The sequence below is a fragment of the Wyeomyia smithii genome, chromosome 2 (genome assembly GCF_029784165.1).
Source record: "Wyeomyia smithii strain HCP4-BCI-WySm-NY-G18 chromosome 2, ASM2978416v1, whole genome shotgun sequence".
Taxonomy (NCBI): domain Eukaryota; kingdom Metazoa; phylum Arthropoda; class Insecta; order Diptera; family Culicidae; genus Wyeomyia; species Wyeomyia smithii.
In genome coordinates, this window is record NC_073695.1 from 65188295 (window position 1) to 65213419 (window position 25125).

Here is a 25125-nt window from a genome sequence, read left to right on the forward strand (position 1 = left end):
TTTTTGTTTATGAATTTTGAGCATTTAGGTCCAACTGTTCTCTTCGTCGTTATTGTACGAAAAACTTAGGATAAACTACTAGATTAAGAAAGTCAAACTGCTGACACAGTCGCCGCAAAAGTTATGCACCGTTTCTAGCCGAATCCCAAACAAAAGAGAGCAATATTGCAAAACATAAACATGGTAGCATTCTCGCATTCCGAGAAGAAACGGGTGAATATTATCTAAAAATAACGTTTACGCTCACACAATGGCAAGATGTCACGAAGTGAACATTTCTCCCATGGGTTTAGCTAGAAATTCATTCGATTAGCCGTGCAGTTGGCTAGTCATCACAAAGTGGAGTGTTATTGCGATATCGCTAACTTAATTGGCTTCGATCGTTTGCTGAGCTTATCAGTTTTGTGCGCGTTTACCTACAGGTGAGTAAGAAATCAAAATTGCTTGCGTACACCATTCCCCAGGGGTCTGGTTCAGTTTCATCTTCTATAGTAGGGCTTCACGTTTTGCCACCTTTCGGTGGTACTACCGGAAGAGGGGCTAGCTCTTGGGAGAACTTCAAAATCGAGTTGTCGAGCTCCTCTCTGTAGTGTGAGTGCCGCGATACGAGATTGTTTATGATGCATTCCAGATAGATAAAGTTGTGCGAATAGGTAATAAATACTAACTAGCTGAAGACTACAGAGCGTCCCAGACCCTCGCTAAAGTGATGGCCGAGCGTTTACTGTAAACAGAAGAGTAAAATTCCTTTCTTGCTCTGAAGAATTCCGTAATTTTTGCAATTAAAATCAAATCATAAATAAAATCGAGAGAATTAGAGTTGATTCGGGTATTGAGTGTTTTTCAAAGAAAAATCTTTCCGTTTTGCGAAAGCAGGAAAACGTAATGACAACACTGCAAACAACCATTGTTACTTTACTATCGCGTGTTTCTGACCGTGGATCACATTTCTGCTTGCAGAAAAGGCAGCCGAATCTTTATATAAAATGCAATTTAATAGTTACAAAATAAATCAATATGTTGAGTGTTTGTAAAAGTAATCAAAACGTGTTTATTGATTCATTAAAGTCCTATTAAGTTCACTAGGTAATTAATATGAAACCAGAATCAGAACAGTCTAAGTTAAAAGAATATTTTTTAGTTCGTACAATATGTTCAAAGCTAGCAATTAAAAACCTTAAACATGTTCCCAATTAATCGCAAACCATTCATAGAGATACCTATTCTATCGATTCTTCGTACGAAATAAGGTGCTGCTTAACATATATATGGTCGGCGTGCGACCAGACCGAACCAAGCGCCATTTTTTTGAAAATTGAGTTTTTAACACTAGTGGATGTTAAAATTGATAATCTATCTTCCATGAAAAAACGAAATCATTTTAACAGTTTAAAATGGTATTATAACAAATGTTCTTTGTAGTAGCTTGCAGGAAGCATACGAGGTTAGTAAACTCCAATCGCCGATTACTCGAAATAATGTTTTTGGCACTTGGTTCGGTCTGGTCGCACGCTGACCATATAATCTAATGCATGGGTTGGAAAGTCTTTGATCTGGCACATAGATGGCGTTACAAATTACAGAATCTTTGTAGTTACCCGATTGTACCCATCTTAAATAGAATGCTGTTGAAATTTAATGACATTTTATTACCTTACTCTCAAGTTATTGCTCTCGCAATAGACGCTTTTTCCGTTTATTTGGTTAACATGGAAAAAAGAAAATTTCTTGTTTATATTAACCCCTTATCGGTTATAAAAAACCACGTACAGAATCAACCAAAAATACATTGGAATACAATGCACACTGGGAAAAAATTAACCCAAATTCCTAAAAACTAGAGGTCGCTGCGCTGGCAGCCTGGAATATAGCATTTCTTATGTAAAATTTGTCAATAAATCGGTTGGTATAATTTCATCCTGTGCAGGGCACAGGAAAAGGGTCTATATTTTCAAAAATACGCAAATTTAAGCTGAAAAGGGGCAAAGTAGATCATTTCCCGTGCCCTGCATAAAATGAAACCATCAGCAATCAATTTGTTGACCAATTTTACATAAGAAATTCTATACTACAGGTTGGTAGCTCAGCTTTACACTTCCTGCAACCCAAAAGAATAGGAATATTGCCAAGACCCCGTTAACAAGTTACATAAAAAGTTGGATACAATCGTCAAAGCACTTAATAAAATATCTATTGTTGGTGGAAATATAGTTTCTACTGAACGATAAAGCGTTAAGCATTGCTTCTTATTAAATACTGTTCGAGGAAAGTGCCCACGTCGTAAGCGCACCTCCAAAACCGATGTACACCCAGGAAGACTAAGTGAGGCAGTCATGCCGGAAATTATTCACAAATTTTGTTAAATCGTTTTAATTGACCACAAAGTGTAATAGAGTAGCATAGTGAGGACCATAGACATATCAAAGGAACGTATTGGTGATATCATTCATGAATGTTTACGCGTGAAGAAACTAGGATTTGCAATATTCCCGGGAAACGGGGATGAAAAATCTCATTTCCCAGGAATTCCGGGAACCGGGAAAGTAAAAAAATTCTTAGCAAAAATGAGATATCAAATGAAGTTTTTTAATAAAAGGTATCAAACAATCGTTTAAAATTTCATTATCAATTTACATTAAAAACAAATTAAAAAAAAAAAAACAACACTCAATCAAGTTCAAGTTCAGAAATGCATGATCGATTTTTGTCGCAAATGTTAGCAGAAGAGAAGGTTTCAGGGTTTTTATGCCGTCAAACAATCGCTTAAGATCCGTTGACAATTTTTCGTCAAGCCCAAATAATGTAATTTCCTTAGCTGTAAAACTTTGCTTAAGATCGCTGAATCACCGCTTGTGGCTGATTTCTTAAATACTTCTAAATCACCGATTCCAGCTCTTGCTACATTTTATTAGAAACTGAAGTGTCCAATACTTTTAGTTTCTTGAAGATTAAGTTGAGAGTTGGGTAGGCAGGTTTTAGAGCTTTTGAATTCCTACTTAATTAATTTATCAATTTACAGGTTTCAAAAATTGTTGTCGAAAAAAGGCAAAAAAGACATTAGACGAAGCAAATATTTTTCGTTTACTGAATAAGACAGCATGTATTTTTGAAAAAAAAAAGTTTCAGCAAATAATTTGATATTACACGGCAAGCAAATATTGATCGTCATTTCAAGCAAATATTTTCTTTGTATAATGCACACTTTGAAGCTGCTTTACACTTTTACGACGTAAGTATCGTGTGTCGATACAACATTTAGTTTTATTTCAATATCGTATGGGGAATTTTTCGAGGAGCTCTCGGAATCCCGGGAATCAAGATTTCTATTCCCGGGATCCGGAAATCCCGGGAAATCATTCGCGAAACCGAAATTTCGCGAAATTGCCGAAAAATTTCGTTCAATTTCGCTAAATTCCGCCTAAAATTTTGCGAAATTAAACTTCCAATTTCGACGATTACGAAATTTCGCGAAATTTCGGACCAAATTTCCGATTTTTTGTTTCCGATTTTTACATTATTTTGGTTTGTGCTCATTGCGACTATAAATTAAATTGAATATATCTCAACAGATATTTGGTATACTAAGTCAGACATAAAAGGTTAAAAGAAAACTATTTGTTTGTTGCATTACAACATTCCATTCTAACTGTTGATTGGTTGAAAGAAAAATAATTTTTGGTTTGTTTCAAAGGGGCCGTTCCCAAACCACGTAGTCATATATAGGGGGACGGGGGGGGGGGGGGGGGTATCAAAAAACCACGAAAAATCACGCGGGAGGTGTGGGGGTTAACGAATAGACCACGTAGTCTTTTTTCTGACTTATAATTTATTATTGCCACTAAGTCAAGACGAAGCTTTCGCAATTTTTTAATTAATAAATTTATTTGACACGACTTGATAATTAATAAGTGTCACGGAAAGTTTGAGAGTTGTCAGCAATTAACTGTAATCAAATTTTTGGAACATATTTCAAATTTATCCGAACGAAGAAATTTTTTTTTGGCATTTATTTCTTTAAAATAATAGTTCTATTTTGCAATGCGTCGGGATTTATGACATTTTTCCTGGAAGTATATTTCAATACTCAACGACCGGTAAAAAAAATCAACGTTTTGGTCTTAAAAACAATATATAAGACCTGGATGTTCGTGAACTGAAGGAAGAAAGAAAGATGTTTATATTTTGTTCGACATTCAAAAACTTTGTAATTTATTAAAAAAAAACTAAGTTACAAATCCGATACCTGAAAACCACTAAATGTAAGGTTTCACTTATTATTAACTAAATATTTTTTCTAGATGATTTTTAGATGAGTATACAATTTACCATAACTATAAGCGAAAAATTTATTTTAGATGATCAAACTGCTTAAACAAATTTTATTTATTTTGATACTCAACAACAAATTAAAAATCATTGTGAATATACTCAACAGAATAGCGTATTTTAAATCACTTTCAGGTAAGAAAATTATTATATCTGTTTAAGACAATGAAATATTATTAAAAATTAAACAACCTTTAACTATTTGTTATTATGGTTTTGAGAAAATGATATTACTGAAAATTCTATTTACAATTTGCGCAATAACTAATAATCAGTTTTCTTAAACCTTCATTTTTTTATAAATTTTTCATACTTTATTGTACATATATTTGCAGAATAAGATCACAATACAAAAGACCACGAGAGACCACGGGGAAGTAGGAGGGTATAAAAGGGATCAAAATATGACCACGTAGTTTAGGAATGGCCCCAAATGCATTTTATTATTTTTGGTTTCGCAGAAAATCACAGGACATTTTTTTTAGGACAAAATTATTTTCTACAACCTTACCAGAGACACTAGTTATGCCAGTCAAACAAACCGATTTAGCTGAAAAAATAATTTAATCTCCAATTGGGCACTCTGTGGGTAATTAAAATATTTTTATAATCGAAGCCGTTGGTTTGATTGGCATAAAGCCTTTGGCAAAGTTGTAGATAAAAATATTGTCCTTCCAAAAATGAACATGTTCTAAAATTTTTGTTTTTTTTTTGAAAATATATAACTTTTTTTTTATTTCTTCATCGCTTCGGTAATTTTTTCGTAATTTTTATACAAAAAAATAAGATTTTTTAAAACAAGCTTTTTAATAATAATTTTAATGTTTCTTTTACATGAAAAAAATGAATTTTTTGAGTTTTTTCTTATCGGAAAGATAAAATTATTATCTAAAACTTTTCCAGAGACGCCACACTGATCAAAAAACATTTGGCTCTGAAAATATTTATAATCACAATAATCCTCCCAAAATAGCATTTTAAATAGCTTCTCAGCCTATAGAAACGTATATGCAAAGTTTAAGCCAAATCTAAAATGACAAAAAAATATTGAAACTGGGACTTTTTTTGTGGAACTGCTCAGTAAAAAAGTAATTTTAAGTTATATTAAAAAACGTGCAAACATATTGAAAACTCCAAAGTTAACAGAATAGTTAACTTATATTTTGTTTTTATTGAATTAATAAAGACGTCACTTAGTCTAGTCTGACTAAACGGTGTTAAAAAAAAATCAATAACACTGGTCGACAAAAGCGAAAAAACTAGCCCTTAAGCTCAAAATGCTTGCCCTCCAAAGGTTTTACAGCTTTTTAACTATTCCTGTGAATTTTGCTGCTTTTAGAGAATGCAGAAATGCATCAGAAGGCCGCCGAGGAATTGCTTATCGGATTCGTCGCTGTTACGTTTGCATAGGGAAAAACTCTTTGTAAAAGTTATCATTGCTAGGGACACCAAAACTCACAGGAATGGTTGAAAACCTACCTACCATCTCTCATGTTTTCCAGTTCGAGCTCTAGGAGAAAACTTGGATTTTGAATGATGAAAATGCTATGAAAGAAGGATTACTATTTTAGACATAGTTGCATTCAAACCAAAAGAATCAGTTCAGAAGTTTATTGAATTATTATTTGCAAAGACATCTCGAGTTTGACCTTTATGTCATTTGTATCTATCGCGCTACTATTACCTGCAATATAATCTGTATAAATGAATGCATCAAGATTTTAGTTTTTAACATTTTTGATTTTCTCGTCATTGTCGGTTTATCGATATCTGAATACCTACGTTACTCTTCGTCGACCAGGTAAGCACTTTGCGACCAGCTGCTGAAGGGTACTTCGTTAGCGTACGCTCCAACGTTTCAAATCATTGTAATGCTATGTTTCAGAAACAACTATTCTATTTTTCGAAGTTTCGCGAAATTTCGCGAAATTTAGAGACCAATTTCGTTGCGTCTCGAGAACTCGAAATCCACCTTGATTTCGTTTCGACTAATTTGGCGAAACCGAAATTAAGGGTTAATTTCGTTTCGTTTCGTTTCGACACCAGAAAGCCAGTTTCGCACACCCCTAATCAGGACCCAGGATTTTATCCGTAGAAACGGATTGGAAGGCACGGGACGAGCGAAGAAGAAACGGCCCGATTTGCCTAGACAGGTTATGTGTGGTACGAAGCCAACCACCTCCCGCACATTGTAACAGCGCCTTTCTTGGATGAACCAACTTATTTAGTGGCCACCTATATCACGGCGCAAGCCGTTGAGTCGCCCTACACGCACCATCGTTACCCTCGGAGAACCAGCGTCACCCGTAGCGGCCCTTTTACCACAGCCGAGACAGCGGCAGCAGACACCGCTGTACAACCAAGCTGAGCAGCATAAACGCGACAGAGGTAACGAGCATCATCAGCACCCGAAACAGCAGCAGCAGCAGTGAAGGCCGGCCGGCACAATTAGACTTGCGATCGTGTAAGTGAATAGCAGATTAATATAGTACTAAAATTACCTATTGTCCTTTCATTGCCCGAACATCCAATTCTTTGATCAGCCCTTCGATGTCAGAGCCGACCCTGAGAGCGAGAAAGCAACTCACGGCCGTGCTAGTCGTTTAAAAGAGGCTAGTGTTGCCGACCCTCACTAGATCGCCGATGGTGTTGCCCAGCGATCGAGGTTTAGTTTTGGTAGGTCCTTCACCGACCAAGTAATAAAAACTGGTTCGAAAATTTAAAACTTTCCTTTCTCATTGAACATATTTGGGTCTATTAGTATTAGGACTTTTGAAGACACGTAACAGGTAAACCATAAATCATGCAATAAGAAGATTAAAATTAAACTTCAATACATGAGAAAAATAATATTCTTTTGCAGTACTTAGTTTAGCTTAGCTTACCTTGACTGACTGCACATATCAATGGTTGCACTCCGTGATTGATCTGAATCAGTAAAATTGTACAGTGAATCAACTGAATGGGGTTGGAAGTGACCGACCATTCTCATTGTACAAGTTTTAGTGACTCAATACTTTAAAGGATCAATAACGACGCCGGCCACGTCCTTGCAATCAGGTGGGAAGAGGTAAGGGATGTTAGTGTGACCCTTGCTATTTGGAGACCGTGTTTACCTCTGCATCTCCACAAAGGTCACAGGAAGGAGTTTTTTGTTAGTAGGGGAGGGCTCGTTGGATCAGGATTCACTTTGATAAGTGATGCGATCATACATATAACTCCTATCCGTCTCTATTCTGCTATTTTCGGTTTATTCTATAGTCAGCCGGCTGACTAGAGAAACACAACTAGCTTATTTAAATCTACGCGGCTCTTTCAAAGGTATACTTTGCGTAGCCATTAGATTATTCAAGATATTCATGAACCGAACGAAACTTACTCCGATTGGCGACAGGCTTATATCAAAGCAATTCCAGCTAAACGGACAGCCCGAGACCGAGTTTATTTCTGAATCTCTACTACTGCGGCGGAAAAAAAGGTTTGTGTTATCATGTCTTCACGATATTTGACAGAATCGAACATCGCTGCGCGCGGTGCTCGCTCATTACGAGAATATCTTTCTTGTCAAACACCGCGATCCTATGTGAATGACGCGCGCGAAAATCATATACCACCCGAAGCATCTAAGTATTTATATAAGTGACTAATCCTGAAAAGCTTCAAGAAAGCAAGCGCACTTCGGCAAAGGCGGTCCTTTATAAGATTTACATCGCGTAGCTATTAAATTAATCTCGATATTTATCGACCAGACGAAACCTGTTCCGGTTTGCAACGTTATTAAATAAAACCGACGAACGGGCAGTCTCCGACTAAACGGTCAACGTAAGACATGAATAAATATCTTAAGACGCATCGGGAAGTCAATACACTCTGTAAACCCTTAGATGTGCTTAACTAACCCGAGCCGAAGACGCGTTTACACCGGAGCGTTATGCACGGCAGCACTATTCCTTTCTACCGACGCAGACGCGCAGGGACACGATGTTTCGCACCGGTTCTCTCTTATAATAAATAAACTAAAACACCTACTGGCAAAGTTTCATGCCTCCAAAGCCTAAAAACTAGGAAAAATGCAAATATGCATATCAAACCAAACATAGTGCTAAGTTTATTAACAAAATGCCAAAACAATCGCAATCAAAATTTAGTTGTCGTGGACTATCGTCAGCCCGACCAAAACGGTTACAGTATAATTAAATAAAAATTGTTTATGTGTATTACAATTGTCCAAAAGCTACAAAAGTCATAAAATAAAAGCATAGAACTAAGTGAAATGTCTGTAACCGACCAGTTAGGGCATGGTAGACGATGGGATCAAATACTTGTCGAGCGCGATATTGAATTTTCGAACTATTTTTAAACTATATTGTAAAACTGCCTATTTTGTTTTGTAAGAGTGTCATGCATTCATAGCTCATTTTTCAAAAGCCAAACTAATTATAAAACGAGCCCAACAAGAGTCATCAGATTGAATTTAAGATCGTAGTCTTTTTATTATAGCTGGCGACCCCGGGTCACTGGTCTACGCCAAATAAAAACAAAAAAAAAAAGATTTTTGTTGCTATGTTTCTAGCCCCCGCGTGGCAAACGTCCATCGCGAATGAAACTTTGAACAGATTTTTCAGTACTAAGGAAAAAATATACTTAGCTTATTAACAGAAATATGCATTAAGGAAATTCCATGATCTCAATAATCCGGCAAAAGATTTATCCTGCTTTATCTGCGTCCAGTGAGCACTGTTCTCTTCTGATAGTTATTTTCCCGTTTCTTTTTACGCCGGTCAAAGTCCAACGAAGCCATTTTTTTTCTCCACAAAACGCACATTCGAGCATAATCAAGGCCAATTAACGTATTTAACACCAACTTTTCATGTTTTTTTCACTGTTTTCACACGCAATAATTAAGAAAACTTAGCGATTCGCAACGCGTTGCCCGTACTCCCACGATATACTTTGCGTATCACTGACCAGAGAAACAAAAATGACCGCACCAAACTTTGTTTCTCTATTTCAAGATCTTGATTAACCACAACTCCGGGCAGGAACAAACTAAATAATCCACCAATGAAAATGGCATTTATACCACTTTTTTCTAAAAAAATTTTAATATCCAAACTGACAGAAAAAAAACCCGTCCGTTCGCGTTCATAGTTTACTCCGATCTCCATAATATTCTTTTGCAGTACAGTAGATAAAAAGAAAAATTTTACCAGCTGCACGCACAATTAAATGATTTTTAAGCGTAAAGAAACTAATTTCTTCTCATTGCAGATTGCTATTTGCATGACGCGTGAGATTGTTACCTCGTTAGTATTTAATAGCATTTTCAGAATCATAATACATTATTGAATGGATTGTACGTGTCAAAAGAAAATGGAATCAAAAGGAAATGGTCTTATATGGCGAAGAAAAAAAATGCTCTTTCACCAAAACAACGCTTCCGCTCATTTTGCTTGCGGTATAAACGATAAATTGAAGTAAATTGGGCTACGAGTTGGTTCTTCGACCTTCGTATTCACCAGATTTAACCCTGAACGACTATTTTCTGTTTTTTTCGTTTGAAAATGTGGCTCTCTGGTGAGCGGTTCCACCCGAATGAAAAGATAGAGTGAAAAACAAACGACTATTTAAAAAAACGTGACGCGTAGCCGCACAAAATTGGCATCGAAATTTTAAAAGATTGCTGCGTAAAGTCCATTGTCTGGATAAAGATTTTCTCCATCTCTCGACGAATAATAAAAAAAAATTCACGAAAGTTATGGTTTTTATTAGTAGACTACATTAGTAGATTTTTTTGGTCCTTGTGAATTGGAAGAAATTTTACCGTATATGATGGAGCTATGTCATGATGGAAAATCATCTATCGGTGTTCTGGGTAGTTTCGAAGCATAGAATTGTTTAAATCGATTAATAGTATTGTAGGGTCCATCTAGCGTTTGAAATATTACCATCTATGGTTTAATGACGTGTGTTTAAACTTTTGTTACACCTTTATTATTGTTACACCAGCAAACGCGTTTTTCATATATTACGTAGGCTTCAAGCCATAAACTTTATTTAGCTTTAATTGTTTTAATCATCCTTCACCAAATTATTAAACTTACAGTTAGTTCGATGGTAGTGTAACAATTGTAACTGTGATTTAAACTATAGTATACTATATAATTTTAATTATCCGTTAACACTTTTAATTTGTTTTGTGTAACGTGTCTTTCCAACTGACCAGTATAATGTCTAATGTGCAAGTGTATCGTGTCAACTGTCTATTGTGTCAGTGCCCCTGTCACTGTTGTGTCCGTCGCTGAACTAGGGGAGGGTTGCCGTTCTAGCGGTGGTTGCTCGAACAATGTGCATTTGACATTTGACATTATGTGCATTCGACATTTGACATTATGTGCATTTGACATTTGACATTTTGGACATTTGTAACATTTTTGAAAATTGAACAATATTGACATGCTGGAGGTTTCAATTAATCACTATTAAAGAATTTCTACCTTGTACTTAAACCGTATTTAAAATCACGAGAACACCATTATCAACTACAGAGAATTCAACTTCTCTAGTCAGTGAGCATAATTTCTATTTATTTTAATAATATAACCTTGTCAGAACTCACCTTCACCTTCGTTTTATCGATATGTTTTAACTCTGTTCACAAAACGATAGAATTCACAAGGTCAGGTTCGTATAAATCGTTTCAAGGAAATCACTTTCGAATCCCCATCCCCACTGCCACTATCGTGTTATAATTAGTTGCAATAGTGCTGATTTGCGTTCCCTCCCTCACATGCTCATGTTGAAGCTAGACATTTTGGCTAAAGGAAAATGTTCTATCGTTCGCTTTTCTGCGCTCCCCAGTAGAAAATTGCAAGTCACGAACGCCAGTCTCAATTCGTTCGGTTTAAAATTCTACATCATCTTTCTAGCAAGCCAAGAGTGTGTGTGTATGACCGTGTTTGTGTGCTGTGGATTTGCACAAACTTTTCACCTGTGAAATTCGATTTGTGAACATTCTTTTCTGCTCAGAAGAGGCTTCGATGCCCTACACCCGTGTCGTATTGTTAGCGGGTGGATTATTGCGGATCGAGCTTTCCAAACGGAATAACCTCGGGAAGGATCAGGAAACCCAACCCCCGAGGATGGAAATAAATGTCTGTTTGCAGAGCCAAGACTCCTTCACATACTCATCGAGGAAATGCCATTTCACGTTTCGCTTGCTTCCTGCTCCGGTTTCGTGTGGGTTCTGGGTTTTCACTATCACCATTACCGGCGCTTCCTCATCAAAAACCCATTTTCACTACATCCGTCGCCGCAATTCCAGCCCGGTATGTGATGCAACCAATTTCCAACCACTCGCCGTGCGTTGTTTCTGCTCTTTCTTCCTTTCTCCCACGCACACTCGAGTCAGCCCGAGGAACAATCTGAAGCTTTTCCAGTGAAGACACGCCATCGGGGGTATAACATACACGGTCGTCAAAGGCGAAACGAAAGGAGTCGAAAACAGCAGTCAAGTGCAGACGAAAAAACTACCGCGTCCGGAATGGGGAAAAAGTCCTTGCTTGTGTTCAGAGTCGGGGTGGTTTTTGATTATATTAAAAACAACTCGTCAGAGGATTAGCAGACAAGTATAGAATTGCCTAAAATTGAAAACAGATCATTTATCTGGATGACAACTGTAAAAAGTGAAATAGCACACGGAAATTTGAAACAATGTTTAAATTGGGTAAAGTTCACAAAAAATAATAATTTACCAAAACAACGCTCACAACAAAATAATCTACCAATAATTACCAACTTTCACTTGCTTTTGACAAGAGAATCCATGACTAATTATAAAATATCTAATAATAGGAAACGCCTTTTGTTTTTTTGACTATTCTACAGTTGTTTGGAGCATTTTGACCCAAGAGCTATTTTTCAAGAAAACCTACTAGTTTTAGAAAATAAAAAAATCTCTTATTTTACATGATGAATTTGTGTCACGGTTGGAAACCACTGATATGGACTAACATTTGAAATGGGTCAACCCTTTTGAGCATTTTTTTATAAATCGATATATCTAGAGGAGCCCGCAGCCTCAAGGTACCAGAGTCCGTTTTGATATGCGATTGAGCTCAAATCTTAGTGGAATCAGACCGTTCGGTGTCAGATGATTTTTAGGCATGGGTTTATTCTGCGGTTTCCTCCCATTCCATTACTGGACCTTTCACTCACGCTAAATTTCAGAAAAAAAAGAAAACAACAGAATTTTTTTGATTTTACACGCTCATTTTTTTCTCTATCAGTTTTACTAATCTTTTCGGTCTTGTTACATTTAATGAGATAGCGTACACAGCGGTGCATGCTAAGCACCCGAATATAGTGTTATTACATCAACTACTGAGAAAAAGTAATTTGCTCCCTTCACATGAAATTATAAAGGAGGTTGATCAGTCAAACTTTTTCATACATAACATTACCAGCTATTTTAAACTTTTTTTTATCACTCTTGTGATAAGGGGCCATCCACATACCACGTGGACAGATTTTTAACGATTTTGACCCCTCCCCCGTGGACAAATGCCCATATAAATTTTTTTTTTTGTAAGGACCGTGGACATTACACTACAACATTGAGGCTACAACATTGTAGAACATCTTTTAACTAAAAAAGTTGAAAGGTTAGATGCTGGATTTCATCTAAAAGAAAATTTTTCTCTAGAATATTACTTCAATTTCCCCCTATGCTTGTTTGCTAGAGGCTGTAGCAAAATTAACTTAGCGTCTCCACCGATACAACAGTAAAAGGAGACGCACGGTTAACGTTCGCGATGGAGTGTCTCTTGTTGACCAAAGTTAAAAAAATGCAAAAAGAGTGCACTCCAAAAGCTAAAACACGTCAACTTACGTGAAAAAAATGTTGCCCTAATACTCAAAAAAGTTGCCCTTAAAAAATTGTAGCTTTTAAACCATTCCTGTGAATTTTTTTAATCTATAGTGTATGCAGAAGTGCGTCAGAAGGCCGCAGAGTAGTTGCTCGCCAGGTTCGTCGCTACTTCGTTGGCTTGCGGGAAAACTCATTTAAGTCTTTGAAAACGGTATTTTTATTAGGGGCAGTAATATTCATAGGAATGTTTAAAAAGCTATAATCTCTCATTTTTTCCAGTTTTAATTCTAGGGCAAAGCCTATGTTTACCAGTGTTATCCATTCAAATTTTGTGTGTGGATATAAATAAATAATAATAATTAAATTCATCTGTTAGGCTGAAACTGATCACTCATACTTTTTTGCATTTACCTTCCTAGAGAGCTCAATAATGCTCTAACAATGCACTACATTTTGTTAAAGTATAGTATTTTAGATGCCTAACAACTTTGCAGAGGACACTGAAGAGCTAGAATGTCCCTAAGAAGAGCTATAGCTGTTCAAAGTTGAGTATGTCGATTTAAATGCAGAAAATCTCGTTTTCTACCAACATTACCAATGTACCGGCGTCAGTGGGATTCCCATCAGAAGTAATCTGTCGTTACGAGTGTGTACACTCAGCTGGATCAAGCAAACAAATTTAGGTCAATATTCTAGGCGTAGAAAGAATCTACAACGTGTTTTAGAGGTTACTTCTGATGGAAATCTGACTGACGCTGATACACTGGCAGTGTCTGCAGAAAAAATGATTTGCAACATAAATTTCGACATACTCAAGTTTGGACAGCTCTAATATTTTTTTGGGACACCCTAGCTCTTTAGTGTCTTCGGCCAAGTTGTTAGGCATCGAAAAACCTACCATTTGAAGTTATGAAACCTATGGTTTGAGCCATTTTTAGCTCTTTAGAATGAAGAATGCATAAAAGTTGGTTTTCCATACAAATCTCCATATAAATTTGAGATGCAATGCGCCAAGCGGAGACAAAACTAATCAATTTCCGACAAATTTAGGATTGTTTGGGGCCCCAAATATAACAAAAAAAAAACTTGTTTCTTGCTTTCTGCTTTCATGTTTAGTTTTTTCCATATAACGATTCCCCACGCTAGTGTATATTGTTTTCGGAAAGACAAACTTATTATCGACAACTTTGCCGAAAACAAACCGTTTTAGCTCCCAAAATATTTCTAATCATCAGTGCCTTCCCAACATAGCAATTTAAAAAAGCCTCTTAAAAATGAATCTTGTTTCAAAAACAGCTTGATTGACATTTACTAGACAAACCACACATATTCGTCTGAGACCTCAACAACATTCCTATTGTTTGTTGGTTTAATTCGATTCCAAAAGTGAATATACAATAACTTTTGTATTTCTTTCAAGAAAACCTCATAAATTTGTGCGTGGCCCTAACAGCTTACCAATGCACAGTGGTCCAATAAGGCAAACAGTGGAACTTAATTTCATAGCGTCCTTCGCCTTCATCCTAGCTTAATAGTGTCTTTGGAACAATTGTTTTTATGAATAACCCGCATAATCGCAAATTGTCAAATATTATGAAAAGTTTACTATATTAAAAATATTAAAAAAAAAACTTTTTTCTTGTGTTTAGAGATAGTGGAATGGTTTATTCAGGAAAGTTGTAGAAAGTTAAAAAATATGAAACTTTGTTGTACAAACGAAAATCCTATATTTATTCGGTACAAAGTTATAAAGTATGTATGGATCTTACTTAAAATTCAACTTTTTGTACTTAAATTTTGTTAGTTACCTTTTACACGAAAGTGTGGCTCGGAGGAATTTTTGAAGCATATCAACCACACATTTTTGCCGAATTTTTTGTTGCCACATTTTTTGTTGATGGTTCCATTTGTCCCAATCCATCCATATTAAAGTATGGCGAGCATATGTTACAGTAGGTTTTTATATATTAAAAATACTAATTTTTTTGTGTTAAGAGATAGAGGAATAATTAACTTGGATAGGTTTTTATACGTTTAAAAATATGAAACTTTGCTGGACAAACAATATTCCTATCTTCATTGGGTAAAGAGCTACAGAGTATGTTATTTAAAAGATACTTGAAACTTTGTTTTTGTACCTTTGTTAATTACTTTTTACAAGTAAACATTTTTTTAAACAAGCATTTTGGCATACAAAACACACGTTTTTGTTGAAGACCACACATCTCCAGGACTTTTACTTACAAAGAACTAAATTTTAAGTAAGTTCCATATAATATTCTTTATAACCGTGTACCTAATGAAGATAGGATTTTTATTTGTACAACAAAGTTTTATACTTTGATGAATAATCCATTTTTCTATATCTTAACACAAAAAAGTTAGTGTTTTCATTTTTAGTAGAGTAAACTTTTCATAATTTTTGACAATTTGCGATTATGCGGATCATTTATACAATCGATTGTTTCGCAGACACTATTAAGCTAGAATGAAGGCGCTATTGAAATAAGTTCCACTTTTTGCCTTATTATTGGTCAAAATCGAACTCAGATCATGAAATATAATATCTTGCATTTCAGAAATATCACACGCACCTGTTCCTGGTCCCTAAAAGTTCGTTTTTGTCTATTGGTTCAGTTCGGTGTCAAATGAGGAAGGTAAACAGTTTTGTGCTTTATTGAAATTACCACAAACACATGTGCGCGGCCCCAACAGCATTCTCACTGTCTATTAGTCTAACTGTCTTTCGGTGCCAAATATATATAAGCTGACTGAGCGGCAAAATACTGGTTTGTATTGACATACTATCTCCAGATGATATTCCTATGCATATAAAATAAAGTTCAGTCTGCCTGTCTAAACCTTTTATACTTGGAAACTTCTGAACCGATCGGCGTAAAAATTCGTATGCCGGATTTTCTGGAGCTGGGTTGGGTATCTATGATAGTTTAACACCGCTATCTACTTTGAAAGTGAAGTGGTCTCATAGAACCAAAACACAAATTAAGTCATAATTCGAGAATTAATAGAGCTCTTCTAAAACTAAACTAAGAACTCCTGTGTGCGGCCCCAACAGCGTTCTTACTGCTTATTAGTCTCTATCGGTGCCGATTATAAAATCAGCCGGCTGACTAGCAAGGTACTGGTTCTATTGACATGCTATCTTCTGAAAATATTTCTATACATATAAAAATGAAACTCTGTCTGTCTATCAGGGGTTTTTCGAAGTCGGAAAAGGTTCCTAAGATAGTTCCTCTGGTGGATCATATATCCAGAGACATGCTTGGTATTCTCCTTAAACAGTGTTGTCTTTCCAAAGATAACAAAATTATACGGTGACCAAAAGCCCAAATAATAAAAAATAATAAGAGTTCGTCCACATAATAGCATTCTCTTACACATCTGTAAAAAAAAACAAATTTAAATCGGACGAAAACGGAGCTCAAACAGTGATTCCACGAAAGCAGTTTTGGCATATTTCACAGAGCAAAATAATATTAAGCCTCTAGCCTCTAGAAATCCGTCAAAAAATTAAATTGGGTACTAGACGGTTAAGTATGTAGAGCGATAATGGATTCGCTAAAATCTAAATATGTAAATCAAATATTAAGGAAAACAGCCTCAGAAATCGATTGGTAGGTATATGATCCACGTAAAATGTAAGCAACATGTCAATTTTGCCCTAATTTCCCTACAATACTGAAATAGAGTTATTTCGACGTAGGATTAACTTATTTAAAAACTATTTATTGTAATACAAAGAGTGTAAGTGATACTCAAAGATACAATAACAACACAGTTAACATGATCCTCTCCCTTTTGCGGGGAGAGGATCGCATTTCTGGCCAGGGCCTTTCAAAATATAAAAATTAAATAACCTCATTAAAATACACACAAGATAGAGGAATTTTTTTGTCAGTGCGTATACCGAATGCGGTCTGACCAGGGCATAACGCCCTGTTTGTTCGTCACGGCTACTCAAGCGAAATGAACGATTGATTTTCGCACATTCTCTATGCCCATTAGATGAGAAAAACTTCTCTACGCATATACCCTAACGTCAATCTACACAGAGTTATTCAACTCTTAAGATTCATAAATACTCTTTGCTGCATAAAAATTGTCATTTCTCAAAAGTTAAACCTGAGAGAGTTGGTGTCAAAGAACGAACTGTAAAGCGGTTTTCCATGTTTAATTTGTGCAACAAAATCAAAAATGCTAATAAGTTTTTTTTTGTGAGGAAACTAGAAATACGATTACAACAGTCTACTTTCATATATTTGGCTTTTTTTATCTCCTGAAATATTTCCAACAAGGAACCTAACACTCTGTAAATAGTAAGCCAGCAAGTAACCGAAAGTGAGCGAACAGGAAGCGAGCTCGTGATTTGTTGAAAGCTACGGAACTGAATATAACATAGTTGAAAATTTATCAATTTTTGGTTGAATGGACAGTTCACACAAAAATTGATAAAAACGCTAAGTAAGCGTCGAAATACGCATTTGCGTATCGTGAATACAATTATAAAGTGTAGTAGCTTAAAAGCGAAACGTAAAGTGAAAATAGTTATTATCAATTACATTTTTAAATAGTTTACTATCGCAAAGACATGCCAAGTATTGTTATACAGTTTTGTGGCAACCTTCACTTTTCGATCAAGACACATGTGATTGAGATTCGTTGAGTAGTAACATAATGCCCTTGTACAGGGCATATTTTCGTTACATTTTACGCAGCAATCCAGGTGTTAAAATGAGGCGAAATCCAACGTCGAAAGCGTAAAACAAAAGTTCGGTAAATCTTTTTCAATGGAATTGTCAATTTTTTCCGAGAAAGATAAATATTTTTGCCAATTTTCTTGGACTTCGTCTACTTGAAAATATATTAGTCGAAGGGAGTATATTAATTTGCGTTGTAAATGTTTCAAATAAATCCGAATAATAAATCATATAAATTTAAATAAATAATGCAGAAAATATAAAATATCTCATTAACTGGGTTTTGAATACTTTTTTGTGCACTTTTGTCATGGCTATTGGTTTTCAGGGTGCAATATTTTCACTACGTTTTGAACGTTTTGCGGGTTTTTTAGCGTAAGACACAGTATGCAGAATTAAGGTGAAACGGTGTTGAAACCGCAAATAGCCGACTTCGGGCAACCACTTCGAATTTTCAAAAGCACAAGACTTGGAAATAGTTTTTGCGTTCCTTATGAAAATGCTATTTTATGCTTGCTACACTGCACTGCCCCTGTTTACATAGTTGACGTAACAACCAACACTATCATTGCGAGAAAAACGCGTTTTTGTTATTTCAACCCAAATCATTATATTGAGATACAATTTCAACAAAATAGTCTGTCAATTTTATGAAGATTGATGTTTGAAAAGAGGCCCCATGGATTATACGAGTCGGCCCGTGGTAATTGATCCAGAAAAACCGCTACGCCAATTTATGCGAATAAACATGTATTTTTCTCGCAGATTGTTCGCATAGCTTGGCGTAAAAACTTGACTACTTCCTACTCTGCCTCGCAGTTGATTCAGTTTTATCAATCGTGTTTCGGCCAAACGTCAGTTATTGTCCATCGACAGTTTCAATTAGACAAACACGCACAAACACACATACAAACATACACACACAAACACATGCATAAAGACTTACATTCACGCTAAGGTGGGTAATCGTTACATGAAAAAATGCAAACTTGACAGCACAGAGCCAGGACAAAGTTTTTCTTTAGTTCAATTTAGGCCCCCAGACAATGCTAAACCTGTCGGATATGGATTACTCGTGCCTCTGATTGGTGCATTACATATGCATGTAAGTAAATTTGTATGAAAATTAGTATAGGAAAACTTTTGCGCATGTTTTTCCTAGAGAGCTATCGATCAATCCACTTCCGGTAATGTCAGGATTGTTTGGGGCCCCAAATAGAACCTTAAAAACGTTCAGGCAAATCGATTAAGTTTACCCACCGTATTATACACACACGTTTTAATTGTTTCATCTGATGCAAATATCCACTAGTAGGGGGAAAGGACACGGTTACTTTATACCTTCCTGAGGCTGAGTGTTTTGAAAAAATATTAATATACAATACAATTGTTCAATCCCACTTCTCCCTTTACCCCTTTCCACGGAATATTTGTCGAATTAAACGACAAACGAATTAAACGACAAACAGACAGTAGTTAAACAGTCGAATAAAACGACTTAACATAAACAATTGCACCTTGTATGGAGTGACGCCAGTTTTTGCAACCAATTGGCAGTTACGCCAAAACGTTTTTCCAATATTTCTCAAAAGTTTCAGAACAAAATGGTTTTCCTTTTGTTTGTAGTGTATGTATCTTAGGGAGAGGAAGCTGAATCAACGAAAAAGTGCATTTTGGTCATTTTGGTTCTTACGTCAACTATGTAAACAGGGGCAGGCAGCAAATATAAAACAGGGTTTTCACAGGTGACGCATTAACTATTACCGAGTCTTATGCCTGTGAAAATTCGAAGTGGTGCCTCAAAGTCGACCATTTGTGGCTTCAACACCGTTCACCTTAAAGTTCGTAAAATTGCAGTATGAACAACAACAATTTCACCTCCTCAAAATCCCACGCACGGCTACGCTGCTGTAGCTTCCGCTGGAATTTCTCATTTTTCTGCCACGGCCAGAATCACCGCTGAGCAGGAACGTACGTAATCGGCTTGCTTTCCTGGCTGGGAGAGCGTGACACAATGTTGATGACGTTTGTTGAGAACAATGCTTTCCCGACGAGGGACAGGCCTGTCATCATAGCACACGCGGCACAGGGTAGACCCCGTCATCTTCGCTCGCTTGAAGCCCGGTCTGGAGAGATTCCATGCTATTTCTTACTTACTATGGTATAGCACTAGAACGGTTGCTCGCTATGAGCATTTGTCCTCCTAGAAGGTGAGCATAAACATATTTCTTTTTATTTCTTTATTGAAATATATAGTGGAATAAGTCCGTAATAATGATGCTGCATGTTGCTGAAGGGTGAATTGAAAAATAGCTCCAATTCCACGTAACAAGGAAGGACAACAGAGTGCAAGTGGAAACATTCTACGCGAACATGATAGAACGAAGTGAACGAAAAGAGTTTCCTTGGAATCGATCTACAACAGTTGGAAGCAATCGAACGTATTATTAAGAGTTTGAGATTCGCCCTTGGAGAAAAAGTATCACGGTGCACTTGCTAGAATCAAATGATCGCCCAGTCATAACTGAAACAGCACGGAGCGTAAGCAGAAGCGAGGCACCCACCCGTTTCCCGTAGTGAAAGATTAAGAGTGCTGTTGAGAAACATGTCAAAAAGGGGGAAATAATACTTCTCGGGCCACTCCGCTATTGGGAGGAGAAAATGCTTTGAAAACTTTTCTATTCTGCCCGGTTGTGCGCCAATGAAAGATGATAGCTTACTCAAGGAAACAGAACCGAAACACGGAAGATGTTGTTCCGTTGCATCAGATCAGGTATAAATGTTGCACCGGTTGCAACTGGGTGTAACTCGCTGGGGGATGATATTCAGTTGCTTGTTCTTGCTGTTTAAAGATTTATTTTTGGAATTTACGATGCATAAAAAGCTTTAGTTAGTTTTTGTTTGGTTGGTTTCCATCAATGATGGTGAATGTTAGTGGTGTAAAGCAAAACAAATAAAGCGGCGTTCGAAAAAGGAATTCCGTGGTGTAATTATTCATCAATTACTTTTTAATTTCGTTTGAAATGTAACCAATTATTGCAGTTGAAATTAACAGGAAGTTCAACAAACGATTGTTTTTTTTTCAATTCAGAGTAATCCGTAACTAGAGAATGGCATTAATTCGGATACCTTTTTTATTGCGCTTCGTCGAATAACAGCCTTTTTCCCCCAGCATAAACTCTGACTGCGTATAGAGGTCGGCGTAATAAAACACACTTTTACTTGATTTGCGAATTCAATTGTTGTTGTTCTGAGCAACATCGACAACAACAACAGAGGGAAAAGCTATTCAAAGTATTTTTATTGTTGCCTAACAAGCACTGGGTTGAAATAAATCAAATAATAGGTTTTTGCGTTAACCTACGACCTGAGTATCTATTTGTGACTCGGGCAATATGGTGTATTCTATTTGTACAATGCATCTCTCATTTCTATCCTTCTATTGTGCAGCGTTTACACAGTGACCTTAATTATATGGGTAAACTTTTGCGTAGTCAGGAAACATCGAACGGAGTGCTGTTTTGGTATTAGTTTTTCTGTAGATGTTCACCAATCTAATATTAGTATTTGAGCTTTAACCTTTTAAAGTTTTTCTCTTATAGATTATCTATTCTTCAATCCATTTGCACTGATTGTCGTATCGTTCAACACAATTTGAGAAAAAACCGATTTGGAATAACCAAATAACTTTGATTCTGGTTGTTTTGGTGCCATTGGTTCTTAATGAGAAGTCGAAAATTTTTTAAAACAATTTCTAAGCCTCTAGCAAACTATCCTACACAGTAAGAAAACTTTATGTCGAATCGCATGTAAAGAATTGCCTCCATCGCTTATGATAGAAAATTCCATAACATTCCACGTAAATTTGAATGATATTGCGTGTAATTTTCAAAAAAAACATGATTTACGTCAGAAACAACTGAAATTCAAATAACATTGCATATAATTTTCATTTAAAACCGTGATTTTCGTCGGAAGCAACAGAAATTCAAATGTGAAAATATTTCACGTGACGTGTGATATTCAGAATTTTTTACTGTGTAGCTTAGTTTTGAAATAACTCTCAAATTTGGATTTCTGACTAAAGGGTTCCCTATCTTAAAGTGTTTATTTGACACGGTATTTATTTATGGAACATAACGAAACCGGTAAGCTTTTTGACGCCATTAGCAGATGGTAACAACAGGAGCTATATATCTTCCACAGATTTTTTTTTCGACACATAAATATCGGGTAAGCGTATGTACAGCGTGGTTCTCCATCAATTACATACATTTTTGAGTTCACTTTTTTGCGCTTTATCATTTTTATCAGAAGCGTCACAACCACATACAGGCCGCAGCACGGCTGTTATTTGTGCGGTGGAAAATATGTCATCCCAGCCGGTAGTAGAACGCCTTTCAAGACTGTTCATGGTACGATGCAAAGAACGAAAACGATTTGCGGCTCCAAAAATTGCTGGCTCAGTGTCAAGCAGGGCCGTAAAGTTGACGATCAGTGTCTAGTGTCAAGTTTCGTAAGATGCCTGGGGGTGGCGAGTGCGGGTTTTGGTACAATGTAGAAACCTCATTTATGCGGTTCAGCTAGCTAACAGGAGAAGACAGCTAATAGTATTGATTGCTGCTAATACCCATTGGCACGGCGTCATTAACGGTGGTACTCTAGTCCCTGTTCCCATAGTTGACATAGCTGTAAATGTGTGGTGATACAACATATTCATGGAAAAGCTTGTGTGAAGCAATATGACAAGGTTAGTCTAACGTATGCTGAGATTCTTAGTACTATTCGTACAGGAACTTAGTGTTAGCATGGAAGGCAGACAGAGTAGTAAAGGTCAATGTGCGATATTTGTCATTACCAGAGAGCTTTTGTGGGTTCTGGCATATTTCATCAGTAACCTATGATTGGGAATATTGCCGTTAATTAACGTTTGGGATTTAAATGCTGGAAAACATACAATTATTTCAGAAATCTTCGATGAAGTTGAAAGGATCTATGATTCTAAGCTGAATCATTATCGTTTAAATGGAATTAAACTTTATTCAAAATCTGTTCCGATTTTGGTAAATTTTGCCCAACTTAGAACAATTAACAGCGTCTTGTTTCAGTGAAGAAGGTCTTTGAATCGCTTTAAGGCTCGCGCTCCAAACTGCCCGAAAAATTACTGCAGAAGTTTAAATGTTATTCCCCACTCTAATCTTTCGACTTTGGGTGAAAATTTATTAATCCGACTTTTCTCGCTGAGCCCAAAAATGTAAACTAGCGTCTTTCGGCAGGACCAGGTAAGGGAGGTTGAAGGGGAAGGAGTTTTTCTCGCCTGCCCTATTGATAAATTTTTAAGAGAGATGTGCCCCTACTCGAGTTACCCGCTCCAAACTGACATACGCGTGCAGCACACCCAGGCATATAACACTGGGAAGAGACTGTTTATGAGCCAACTAAAAGCGTAATTGAATTTTAAGCTTTTATAAATCCTGTTTTCATTCATATGAGAAAACAGGTGCGCTCGATTGGGGCGGTTGGTCGGTGGCAGTGTGTGAGAATTATCCATCGTGGGGTGGATAAAGGAAAAAGAAGCGTGATTTCCGAGTTTGTTTATCTCGAAGAGGTATGCAAGGAGGAACGCGCACGAACGGGAGCCGATGCTTTTCGGTTGGCTGAAAATGCTTGAATAATTATGCGAAGATGACGGGCGCGAAGCGTTGGATGTATGATAATAAAATTATACCGTTTAATATTGGGACAGGTTGGAAAACTGAGCCGTGACAGCGGAAATTATGCATTGAATGTTATTGGTGTAATTTATACGCGAATTTCAACTCATGACAAATTTTATCCGTGCATATAAATTTAAATTTTTTGTTTCGTTTGGTTTCGTTATAGATATCATGCCCGTGTGTGGAACAAAACTGTCTGTTTTGGGAATGGTGATTTCCGTTTGGGGGATCCTTCAATTGGTACATTAAATAAACAGTAGAACCATGAATTTTATTAAACTAATATGGATGCATGTGTTGTTGCAGTGTTTGCTGGGTTTCATGTACCAGAACCGGGCAGTCGCTTTGGTGGAGGATTTTCCGAAATCGATGTTGGACAAAGTGTACAACAGCTCTGGTGAATTTTACGCGGAAGCCGATCAAAAGTTCGATGATGTAAGCCCTGTAACACACTTTTTCATGTAATTCTCTGTAATAAAAGGGTCTATTGTTTTTCAGTATGCCTTCCAATGTTGGATTGCAGCTGGTCTCTACGTGGTTACGTTACTGTTCTCAAGTTATCAATATTATGCTAATAGTCAAACTGTAGTTGACGATATTGATCAATAAAACATATTTTTTCTTTTCAATAGAACTGTTGAATAATGGTAAGGAGCTTCTATAATTAACTGATTTAAATTCGTAAATAAAGTTTGCATTCAATAATATACGTGTGGTTTCACGCCAATTTCACAACGGCTAACTTTAATAAACTACAGACGATTTGTTTAAAAAGTGCTACAGTACTTTTCTAACTGACTGCCGAAACTTTTCACTCAAAAATTTTAGGATTTACAACATTTTGCAAGTCTCATATATTAAAAATTGTTGAAAAAAAATTTGAGTTCCAAAACAATAATTCTTGTTTTATTTAAAAATAAATCGACAATTTTGGTCTACATTTACGAGTTTCCGCATTTTCCCGATCATTTCCGCATGATTTCAAGAAATTCCCGATTGTGAAAAACGGTAACGAGGTTATGTTTAATCGACGGCTGAACGTCAACTTTTAAACCCTGAATTGGAAATAATAGCTCATAGCACTTCAACTGAATTTGAACGGGATATTCTATACGGACAGTTGAATAATAACATAGAATGCCACTCATGGCAGCACAAAGTAGTAGGTTTCGCTGAAGCAGAGATAGAGCTCGACGAATACTCAGGCTTCTTCCGTTCTCTTGATTTTTGCCCAAATTTCCTTTTCTACCTGCCAAACCCCTTGGAGAACTAGACTTTCTCTCACACAGAGTGAGTAATTATCCACATTTAGGCGTAGAGTATTTCAGTCGCAGAGTTCCTTTTCACTCTTTATCATCACGTGTTAGGGATAAACCTTTATTTGCTCTCTCAGTGTAAGAGGGAGTAGTTTTCGTTAGCTTCTCCTTTACTAGAAGAGAAGTTGGCCAAATATCAAAACATTTAGGTTCATATTGAAGCCACATCCTAACCGTTT

General features: G+C 36.5%; 2 protein-coding genes across 4 annotated transcripts in view; one reads left to right on the plus strand and one right to left on the minus strand.

Annotated features, from left to right (window-relative positions):
- Positions 1 to 25125, minus strand: part of LOC129725677 (calsyntenin-1) — a 374057-nt gene that overhangs the window by 25079 nt on the left and 323853 nt on the right. The gene's annotated exons all lie outside the window — the stretch shown is intronic.
- Positions 267 to 24281, plus strand: LOC129725678 (ribonuclease kappa-B-like). Its single transcript, XM_055681746.1, has 4 exons — positions 267 to 422; positions 23797 to 23870; positions 23937 to 24065; positions 24129 to 24281. Exons 2-4 carry the CDS (start codon positions 23802 to 23804, stop codon positions 24237 to 24239), a joined length of 309 nt encoding a protein of 102 aa, XP_055537721.1. The 5' UTR covers positions 267 to 422; positions 23797 to 23801; the 3' UTR covers positions 24240 to 24281.